We start from the raw sequence: 11,872 nt of genomic DNA, 5'->3' as shown, positions 1-11,872 counted from the left end.
TAATTTTTATCAGCTAGATTAGTTGGTTGCCTCAACCTTATAATTTAGAAATTTGAAACACATTTGATGATTCACCAAGGGGTCATTTGTGTTATCTTTTATTATTTTTTTATTTTTATGTGCTTTTTTCGTGTTATCAGAAATAAAATGTTCAATATTACAGCAGATAGGTTATTATTGGAGCATAAGGTTGCTCCCAAGGGCACAATTTGAAGATATATATTGGAATTGAAGACAACAATGTTTTAAATGTATTAGTTTCAATTTATTGGCAGGTAATGTGGACGTATGCTTGGCCGTTTTCTCTACAGAATATTTCTATTTTATTTGAAGACAATGAGTTCGGAATTGAACAGAGAAAATAACTTAATGAAACATCCAATATTTTATGTTCATTTATCCAACTACACATATAATAATTTCTAAAAAATTGTATTTCTCCCGGCCACTGGCCGACGATCAAATGCGACATGGCATGAGTTTAGGAAGCTAGACACAAGTGATGGCATGCTATGATTGGACTGCTAATAACAAAAGCAAGTTAATGATGAAGTTCAAACTATAGTTTAGTTTGAGAATTAGAGATTGATGATTTGATGACAAAAAAATAGTATTAGTATTTTTTCGTAGAAAAAGTAAATATGTAATGGCACTCAAAATATATTATACTTAACCTAAGAATGGGTCTAAATGGTAGGTAAGTAAGATGTTGATTTTAATTATTTTTAAAGTATATATATATATATATATATACATATATATTATAATTAAAGATTAATGTTTAATCCATCTCATTAAAAAGTCTAGAAGCACTTGGCTTATTTCTAAATAAGTAATATTAATCTTCGAACTGGAAAGAAGATGATGACTGAACATGCACATTTAAGTTATGGTTCGGGCGATGACTGCATTTTTCTTAAAAAATGTGGTTTTAAAATTGTGGTGGAGAAAGTAATTTCTTAGGAATTTATATATATATTCAAAAAAGTAGTAATAGTTTTCTTATAGTCACAACTCTTTAACAGATTATGTTTAAAAAACCAACTTCCTAACCCAAAAATTTTTAGAAAACGACCATTAAGTAGTTCCCCAAATATAACTATAGTGGCACGTGTCTGAAACACAAAACATGCAGAAAGTTATCAAACATGTCATTAAACTTTCTCTATTTCCCTTTCTTTTTCTTTTTTTCCTTCTATCTATTTATGCGTTGACTGGTTTATTATTTTTAAATTGAGCATCTTAGCATATCATTAAGAAATTTACAACAACTCACAAATTATTTCCTTCTTCTATGATTGAATTTGCTGGAAAAGACTTTGTAGTTTTGTTAAACATATTGTTGATCATATTTTTGGTCAATTCTCTCTGTGTTGAAACATTCACCCATTCTTCCTTGGGTGGATATTCCATACAAATCAATGCTATATTTCTCAAATGGATGCTTAATAGCATTTGGACACTTAAAAATCAAAACCGAAATAGCTACACCACTTGCTAACGTAAGTAAGCCACATTTATTCTCCTCTCCAATACCCCAAATAGAGAAATTAACATCTTGGCGCCACCGAGGGGAGAAAGTGAAACCAAGCTTATGCATAACTACATCTAAATATTGGCGGTGTTATGCCACTGTGGTGTAGCTGAGTCATTCCATTTATTGTCATATACCTCCCCAACCAAAAGATAAACACGTGGGCACCTCCCCAACAAGCATCTACGTGCCTCACACGCAAGCATACCACCTCCAAACAACTAATCAAGCCCTCATGCACCACCATTATATGCCTAGGCGCCTCCCTCTTCTTGCTCCATTTTGAAACTCTAGTGACTCTTCTCAGGTTTAAAGTTCTGGCGAATCCTATTCCAGGACAATTTTGTAACTCTTCATTCTTTTGCTATTAAAATGCATATCTCCCCATTAGAAAGGATATGAACTTTTTCCTCTATTTTTCTTTTCTTTCACTTGCCTTAGTAGAATCTCCTATCCTCCTTATCCTCTTGCAATGCTACATCTCTCCTCCCTTTTTTCTTCTTCACCAAAATCGAGGGCCTCCATCAAATCCTATCAAAACTTCATCAAAGTAAATTAAGGAATGATTCTTTCGTTCCTTTTAATTTGGTTTACTAAGCATTTTTGTCCTTTCGATTTGTGTAATTATAGATCAAAAAAGGAACTTTCTTATTCTTTCCATTTAGTTTACATGAATTGGCATGTTAATTTGTTAGCCCAAGTATGCTTACATGCTTCTAGATTCATATATCCTATGTAAGATTCATTTGCAAATTTCTTTTTCAAGCATGATGTAGGCTACTTTTTAACATAATGATGTGACATTTTCTTTCTTGCAAGCATGATGTAGGATTTCCTTTTTGAAAATATGATGTAGAATTTATTTTTGAAAGTTTATGATAGGGTTTCTTTTGAAAGCAAGTTGTAGTGATTCATTTAAGGAAACAATTATTTGTGTTATCTCACATCCATAGCGTGTTCATATGAGATTGAATTCGAAGCATGTTGTATTTGTGAATTTTGATGTTTGAAAAATGATTCCCGATGGATAAGTGGTTATCTGGCATCTTAGTATAGCATGAAAATCCATTACACATTTTGGTAATTAAAGTGATAGATAGCACACTCGAAACTTTTACTTAAGAAATTCGGGAAAGTGGAAGAACCACAGAGCCTAGACCAGTTGAAATAATCTATTATGTAATGGTGAGTACACAGACCCACTCTTCTCCTAAGTTAGGGATGATGGAATTATAAATTTGATGTATGATAGCACTTTATAAATAAAAGTCGTAACGAGCCGCGAAGGACATAGTCGACTGCTTCAATAGTGTTGGTTGGCCAAAGAGGCTATAATTGGAAGTTACAAAAGTTGTGGGTCACATAGGACATAAATGGTCACATAAAATGTAATATTCAATTGTGATAGCACCCGTAGGCCCTATAGAAGAGTTAGGAGCTATATGAGGTGTGGATCACGTAGGTCGTAGTTGATCACATAGGTCATAATGGTGAGTTCAGTTAAAGTTTGTAGGCTATAGAGGTTAGAGTTGGGAGTTGCATGCTCTAAGATAACATTCTTAGGCCACCCAGGCATGCGTTAGGAGCTGCACAAGCTGTGAAAATGCCTCTAGGCCATAGAGGCTGGAGTTTGAAGATGCGAGAGATGTGATGATGTTCATAGGCCACAAAGATCGGAGTTAGAAGCTGCACAAGCTGTGATAACATTTATAGGCTTCATAGGCTGGAGTTGGGAGTGGCACGAGCTGTGATAAAATCTATAGTCCACATGGGCTATAGTGGGGAGCAACACAAGCTGTGATAACTTCTATAAGCCATAGAGACTGAATTAGGGTTCGACAAAAGCTTTGATCATTAATGCAAGACATAGAGGCAAATGTTCGGAGTTGCACTTGTTGTGATAAAATTTGTTGGCCACATTGACTGAAGATGGGTGCTGCATGAGCTGTGACAACATTAGTAGGCAATATAAGCAGAAGTCGGGAGCTACATGAGCTGTGAAAATGATTGTAGCCAACAAAGGCTAGTGTTGCAATCTGCATGAGTTGTGGACCACATGCGCCATAGTTGGTCATGTAGGTAGTAGTGATGTGTTGTAAAAAGAGAGTTTCAGGATATAATTATGCATTATTTTGCTCGCTAATCCCATCATTATTCAGCTCATTAGTGACATCGGTGTTATCATCACTTGAATTGCTACTCATTATCTGTTACCCTTTAATAACCAATGGTAAATGTATATTTGATTCCAATGTTCCTCAAAAATCATGGGTGGAACTGCCCACTGTTGAAGAATCATAGTGGTTAAATTTATTTTAATAAAACTAATATTAAAAAGTAACATATTTGTTAATACTTATCAATTCATATCAATATTATCCATAAACATTGTCGATGACAATTTGATATTATGTATTCTATATTATACTCATCTATTTGAGTCAGAATAATCTACACAAAAATTACTATAACAATAATTAAAGCTTTCGTTAGATAAATTTTAGTTTCATCGTTATTATTAACATTAGTTGCAACGAATTCATCATCAATTGAGAAATGATATACCAGATTCAAGGTATACATCAACAAGTCATATTTCAAGCTTCAAAATAGAAAAATTTTCAACTCTATATTTGTCAATTGTAGTCAGACATGAAAAGACCTACTTTTTCTCCTTCTCACTTTGGCATGAGGTCAAGATACACATAATTCTCCGTCATACCCTGAGATCAACTAGACAACAGCTCCACTAACTTTTGTACATAATTGTACTAAAATTAAACAAAAGATATTATCATTATGGATAAAATTCTTGAATGTAGTCAAAGAATGGTGTAGTACAATAATGCAAGATCCAATGTTTATGGAAGGACAATGAATCATACATTACTTGATATTATTAATGGACACGGAGAAGTTTTAAAGAGAATAGAATGACTTAAAACTTCAACTTGCAAGGAAAGAATACAACATGTTCACTAGCTAAGTTACACTTAAAAACTTAATTAAAAATGGACCATTAGATTCTACCATATAGAAGAAAAAGAAGCAGATTTCTAACCATCAACATCTACCACATGGTACCAAAAAAGCAATGTTCTAACCAATATTTAAGAACAAAGTTTCAAAAAGAAAATAACGTAGAACCAGTTACTAAAAATCCCGAATCAATCATTGATACAGCATTGTTACTATTCAGGAATAATACGTAAAAAAAAGAACTAAAACAAATAAGAAAATTATTTATATGTAATGTATATTCTGGTTTGTTTGTTTTTTGAATTTGTAAAATATATATAGAGGTTATATAGGAAAGTTGATGAAATTTTGAGGCTTATGTATAAAGATATCATTCTTTAACGCTTGATACATCATTGTCTTGTCGTTCTACTTATTATATTCCTCGTAAAAAGGCAATACTTCATTCTAATTATTTGGTTCATAAAACTTTTATTCTCTACAAACTTAACATATCATGAAAAACATATTCACTAAACTACGGACAGGAAATGATTAATACAAATTCTTTATAAATTTTGCAATGAAATGAACTCAATTCAATCAAATAACAAAGCCATTCAAATCCAAATAAAAATGCATACCACAATGAAGACAAACATTCCTCCACAAACCTACATCATCGGCTGCTTCATAAGTGAGATTATAAGAAATAACAACATTACAATAATATAAGCAAATAAAAACTAAAAAATCAAAAGACTGCTGGGACGAAAGTCCAATCGATAAAATGAGAAATGCAGACAGTCGCATCAATTGTTGCCTGAGAATCTCCAAGTTAACCGAAAATGTCACATCCTCGCCATAGGAAGCATAAAAATCCACTTACTCAGGAGCACATGAAAGCTACACAAAAAATCATCTTGAACTCCCTCAAACATTCAAAATCATAATTGGAAGCACACTATTGCAATTTATGCATACCACAAATCATACACATTGTGCGATTAAATATACCACAAATCAAGGGCATGAAGCGAACCTTCAACACTTCGTCGGAGCAAGAGCAGGATGTCGTGACACGGCGAGAAGGCTGGTTATGCTACCCTCGATGAGCGATTTGGTGGGCATTGAGGTGTATCAAGGAGGCTAAGCGAGTTGCCACAACTCGTTCAATTTTAAAATTTTGTTTAATTTGTTTATTTAAAACATTAAAATAAAAAATTCCTTTTTTTAAAAATTCGTCTTTTCCCTCTTAGTGATGAGAAAATATTGCGTCCGGACAATGGACGCGACGCACAGGCGATGTTTTTTCCCTCATCCGCTGCATCGTCTACATCACATCCGTTGTTCGAACACAACTTACATCATAACTTTGACGCAATATTTTTTTTCCTTAATAATGTGCACTCATTCGAGAACCTGTAATTGTTCACTCTTGTTTACGATGACAGTGAAGCACTTGTGTAAAGAACTTTAATTAAATCCAGGAAAAAAGAAAATAAAATTCTTCGCAGAACAAGCCCTTTATTCCCGGACAGTAGCCAGATTTTGCCTAAAGCAACCCGACCTTTCCATCCCTGTCGAACGACTGGGCCGGGCCTATCGACCCAGCCCACGTCGCAAGATCGCGGAAGCACGAACCACGATATTCTTGTCGCACGTGCAAAGGACTAGCTCATCACGCTCGCGCGCCGTGATGCTCGGCCACGTGTTAAGTTCGTTAAAAAAGGACAGAGCAAGTCATAAAATAATAACATTTTTCAAATATAGTTGGAAAAAAAAGTCCTGACAGATTTGTTCTTCCCGTCGCCGTTAACTGACGGAGATGCCGAGGCGGGAAAAAAAGAAAACAGTAATACATTAAAATAAAATTTTAAAACAAAAGAAAAAGACCCTAAAAAGTTTTTACACCCAAAACTTTGATATATAACTATTTCATACCAAAACTTTCATAACTATAACTATGTCAAATCTATTTTTTCATTCATTAGATAAAATGCTGTGTATAAAAATGAAATGTTAGATGCGAGATAGTTAAATTCATACGAATAAAATGTTTTCTCTAAAAAAATTTAATAAAAAACATCTCAATTGACTAACAATAAAGACTACTTCGTTACAAAATCGAACGCAAAATTGGATCAATCTCCTTAGGACTCGTTTGAAAGTGCGGCTTGTGATTAATGTTCGCTCTGTCATGTGAATTTTGAAGGAGCTTTGCAATGAGCCTTAGAAGATACCACTAGTAACAGCCGCCGGAAGCGGGTCAAGCGGGAACAAATCCGTGATATCTTCAAAGAAATCATCGCCGTCTTGATGCAAAGACGAACCGATCTCATATCCTCCATCGGAAATCTGCAATTCGCCGGCGAAGAGACCGAACTCAGCCGACCAGTTATTGAAAACCCTCTGCTCATACACTCCCAAGTCCAAGTTTTCACTGTAAAAAGGCATTTCGTCGAACAAGTTGAGATCACCTCCGAATTCAGGCAACCCGGCTTCCGCTTCCGCAACAGTATTGGAAGGGAAACCTCGCAGAACAGAGGTAGGCGAGCTAGTGTTGTGCGAGTCTTCGCTGGATTCATACCCAACGGAGATAGAGTGGTTCGTCGCCGGCGGCGGCGGCGAGAAGTTAGTGGTGGCGTCGGGGCCGCGAAGCTGTATGGCAGCAGAGTCATAGACCTTCGCGGCCTCCTCAGCAGTGTTGAAAGTGCCAAGCCAGACACGAATCCGCCGCGTGGGATCTCGAATCTCCGCTGCAAATTTCCCCCATGGTCGCCGCCGGACGCCGCGGAATCTCGGTATCGCAGGCATCGGTTGAGGTTTCTTCAGAGCAGCCGCGACCTTCTTCTTCCTCTGACCTGCGCATGATTTGCCCGACTTAATCTTAGCAGAGCAGGTTGCAGTGGACGGCTGAAGTTCGAACTTGATTTCTCGCACATAACGCTTCACTCTGCGGCGGCTGAAGCAGCAGTCATCGTCGGAGGAATCGGTGGCATCGATATCCTCGCAGAAGATTCGGACTGTCTGAGAGCGCAGATTTGTTGTATTTAGCGGTCGGGAGGTCACGTCGATGTGAACTGTGCGCTTGATCGGATCTGAGCGTTGCTCTTCCATCATCCTTGAGCTTTTGGTTCTGTTTAATGAGATAGCATTATCTGTAGGCGAAAAACGGGATTTTAATCAGAATGAAAAAAAAAGCCAAAAGAGGGATTCCTGCTCTTTTAAGCTATCAGGGGGAATAAAGATGAGGAGCATTGAAAGGAGACAAAAAACCAGAAATAAAGTAGAAATTGAACGGTTAAAGTGAAAAAGTGAAGTTTCGACGAAAGGGAAGGCGGACTGCGATGCAGAGAGCGTGCGGAGAAAGAAACAACATAGTACGGATTCTTCCATTACTGATATTGCGAAATAAGAGAGATTTTTCCCCTCCACAGAGAGAGAGAGAGAGAGAGCGAAAGGAGTCTGTGCAGAGAACTGGCGGGAGGGCTTTGAGAGAGAGAAAGGAGAGAAATTTCTTCTAAAAAATGGTTACCTTACTGATGGAGACGTTGTCCAGCGAGCTGTAGCCTGTAGTCCTTTTTAAATACATAAGCCGTGCGGAGCTCTACCTTCGTCGAAATCTCTGCTTCTGCTCCTACCAAGAATAGTAGAACCCAGGAACAGAGAAGGCAGCCAGGAAGAAGAATAAGGTAGAGAGAGAGAGAGAAAGAGAGAGAGAGAGGGCGCTAGAGTTCGGAGGGAAGAAGGTAAGGGTTATTAGTTGCCATAGGCTGTGGAGCAGAGCTTCACTGTTTTATAAGAACAGTCGGAATCAGAAAACACCCACTGTTGTTATTTATTAATTTCCAAGAATTTAACTTTTATTGCTTGATTTCCATTTTTACATTTCAGTCAAATATTATAAGGCATTTAAATCAGGGCATTAACGATCAGATTCCATCTGCTTAGAGGTGAAAGTTGATACAAAGTTCTTTAATTTGATTTTGGGTTGAGTTAGCCAGAGTTCATTTGGGGGAAAAATATTATATCAGGATTCTTAACGTAGAGTTACATTCAGAGTCCACTGATATACGGGCACTTGGAGGTGACAGAAAAAAAAATCATTTAAGCGCAGGAGAATATTATTCTTGTGTTATTTTGCATTATTCAGGTGTTATTGTGATGGTATTCATGTGTTATTGTGTTCTGAGAATATTTTTGGTGTTATAATAACATAATAACACATTAATACTACAACAATAATATCTAAATAAAGCAGAATAGCACATAAATAATATTCTCCTGTGTTACCAGGCCGGATCCCAGGAAAACGAGCGCGTTTTCTTGAAGTCACATATCTGCATATGAGTGGACTCCGAACGTAGCTCTGCATTACGAGTCATGTTGTAATATTTCTCCCATTTGGGGCCTCTGGGTCTTTTTTTAATATATTTTTTATTTTGTAATTTATTTTATTTTATTTATATTTTGATGTAAATAAAATATATTTGTTATGTTAAAAAAAAATTATTTTTAAAAATAGCAATATATCTAAAAAAATTTTTTGAATATTTTTGAAATGAGCTAATTTGTTTTTCAATAAAAGTATAAAAAATATAAAAATAGTACATAAAAACATATTTTTGAAAAATAAAAAAAAACAAAATTGATCGTAATTAACTCTTAACAATTAAAACTCCGTACAAAAAAAGAAAATCCAATTCTGGTGGCTTCCTTCCGTTCAAACCATAATGATGGCCTTATACTGAAACATTTCATGTATTTTTTTTATAAATTTTGGCTTGTGATATGTTTCGAAATGCCCTTTTTAAATAATTTCAAAAGCTAATGCTTAAATGTTTAAATAAATTTGCATGTAATTTTTTTTTTTCAAGTTTCTCATGCACTAAATAAGCTAATGTAAACTAGTTATTGTTTGTATATAAGTCTTATGAATATCCACGATACACCACCAACAAATTTCGGTCAGCCAACATGAATCATATGGGATAATATAGATCTCAAGACATTATTTTTGAGCAATGAATATTTGAAGTTTGATTAAAAATTATCTGGAGCTCCGATTTGAACAAGCTTATAATCAAACTGACCGGCGCGATAAGACGATCCCAACAGTAGAAAATTTGACCCAATCAAAACCAGATCAAGCCATTCAACCACTTTTTGAAACTTTTCAGATAAAATTCGAAGGTCAAATAAATACAAAATATGACATGATTATAGTCAAATCGATTATCTCGTTGAGACGAATTCAACAAGTTAAATATTGTTGAATTCTGACATTATTAAGATAGTCTAATGTCCATCAAATGATGTCCTATCAAGGGGATCTCTTCAGGTCATCCGATCAACAGTGTTTTGGATTTTTTTTTCTTTATTTACAGTTTGGACTCTATAAATAGAGCCCAAATCCCCTCATGAAGAGGTTCCCGGACCTTGGAGCAAGAGCAAGTTCAAAGTTTGCATAAGAGGGAGTTGCAACACTGCATCCTACATTGTATATCCAACCAACTCTACTCCCTACCGCCATCTTGGGTTGGCTTCTCCATCGCCTCTTCCGCCCGTCACCGCCCCAACTTTTGTCCACCGTCGCTTCCTTTGGTAGCTGATGCTTCTGGCCACCATCGTTGCCTCAGGCAACCTTCTCCTATGCCTCTTCCAGTCTCCTCATAAGGCTGTCGCTTCTTCCAGTCACTACTGCTTCCCGTTGCCACCGCCTCAGGTCTCCTTTGCCATTGCCTCTACCGTCCACCACCTCGAGTATCCGCTACTTTTGGTCCCCGCAGCTTCCAGCCACAGCAGTGTCTCAGCCAGCTTTCGCCACCGCCTCTTCCAACCGTCGGTGACTCCTTAAGCTAAATCTAGTCAACGCTGACTCGGGCAGCCACCTCTTCCAATTGCCACCGCCTTCATATACAAGTAACTCTGATTCCTATGGCCTACAAACATCATCATAAATCACCAATATGACCTACGTGATCAACTACAATTTAAGTGGTTCACAACTCGTGTAGCTCCCGACTCCGACTCCCACGGCCTACGAACATCGTCACAGCTCGCCACTTCGGTCTCGCGACCAACATTGACTTACGTGATTTACAACTCGTGTAGTTTTACGGACGTCGTCACAACTCACCACTACAACCTACATGACCAACTATGAACTATGTGAATCACAACTCGTGCAAATGCTGACTTTGGCCTTTGTGGCCTATAGATGTTATCGCAACTCACTTTTACGATCCATGTGACCAACTATGGCCTACGCGGCTCACAACTCCTACAACTTTCTACTTCGATCTTTGTGACCAACTAACGATCCTGAAGCATGTATTTATGGTTTGCATGACCAACTAATGCCATGATATTTAACTATAGTCGATATGACAAGCTGGTGCTACAGCTACCATCAATAACATTCACATTAGAGCAATCAACTACGATCCTTGCAACCTACTATCATCGAGAACCACACTCATTACAACTAGAATACGACTATTATTGATGAACCACTATTATACATTTGTAATGATTATCTTTATAACTCCATCTTTCAAAATTTAAGAAAAGAGTGAACTCTTATACTAAAAAATATATTATGGATCATTTCACCTGAGCTAGATCTCATGGTTTTTTCTTTCTTCGGGATTTTCACGTAAAAACTTATGATATCACTATTTGCTGCTTACTTCTATCTAAGTATATATTGGATTTCCTTGTTATGTTAAGACGATAATTCACTACTCTGTCATCGTGACTTTTCTAGCACGTATCAATCCACATAAAAAATTTAGGTTATTATGACAGGATTTATTTTGAGGCATATTGCATGACCCACTAACGAATACTAATGGAGGCATCTCTAACATATTTATTAAATTGGTAGATTCTAATTTGTTGAAGGATTCATACTATCAAGAAAAGAGCTAAAAAGGAAGGTGGGCTCAAAGACTAGAGAAAATAAGTAAAATTGAGTGACTCGAATGCTCAATAGAAAATCTTGCTTATTAACACTAGTTATATTTATTTATAGATGAATAAGTGTGAAATATGTTGTATAACATAATAATAAAAGCTTGCACGTTAGTATATACTCATACTTGTTTTTTTTTATTATTTCCACTTCTATGTTTCAGATTCAATAAATCTTCTACCAACCTATTCAATCCTGAGGCAAGTTGGCAATATCACTCTATTTCTTGGAGAACTCGTCGTTGAGTTCGCAGCATGCGATTCGCCTGGGCTTCCCAGCAAAAGACAGAGTTGTCTTGGTGAAGTAACATTGGTCAACTTCTCCAGCGAGTTGTTTGAACAAACAATCTGGCCGAGCCATTTTGCTGGATCGGCTGGGTGGCTCCTATCATGATCCAAACC

The 11,872-nt window shown here is 36.6% G+C and overlaps 1 protein-coding gene across 2 annotated transcripts; it reads right to left on the bottom strand.

Moving 5' to 3' along the window:
• Positions 1–6,623: 6,623 nt before the first annotated feature.
• Positions 6,624–8,316, bottom strand: LOC110030674 (ethylene-responsive transcription factor CRF4-like). Of its 2 annotated transcripts, none has more exons than XM_020733512.1 (2): positions 8,031–8,316; positions 6,624–7,631 (listed from the first exon to the last, which is right to left on the bottom strand). In XM_020733512.1, exon 2 carries the CDS (start codon positions 7,613–7,615, stop codon positions 6,725–6,727), a length of 891 nt encoding a protein of 296 aa, XP_020589171.1. In that variant the 5' UTR covers positions 7,616–7,631; positions 8,031–8,316; the 3' UTR covers positions 6,624–6,724. The 2 variants fall into 2 exon arrangements, with proteins under 2 accessions (XP_020589171.1, XP_020589170.1); XM_020733511.1 differs by having other exon boundaries at positions 6,625–7,653; positions 8,031–8,315.
• Positions 8,317–11,872: the final 3,556 nt, after the last annotated feature.

The sequence above is a fragment of the Phalaenopsis equestris genome, unplaced genomic scaffold (genome assembly GCF_001263595.1).
Source record: "Phalaenopsis equestris unplaced genomic scaffold, ASM126359v1 Scaffold000750, whole genome shotgun sequence".
NCBI classification, from domain to species: domain Eukaryota; kingdom Viridiplantae; phylum Streptophyta; class Magnoliopsida; order Asparagales; family Orchidaceae; genus Phalaenopsis; species Phalaenopsis equestris.
This window is presented reverse-complemented; position numbering and strand designations above follow the sequence as displayed.

What these genes read in the sequence shown, in the direction of transcription:
- LOC110030674 (XM_020733512.1), bottom strand. Translation starts at nt 7,615, where the DNA reads ATGATGGAAGAGCAACGCTCAGATCCGATCAAGCGCACAGTTCACATC.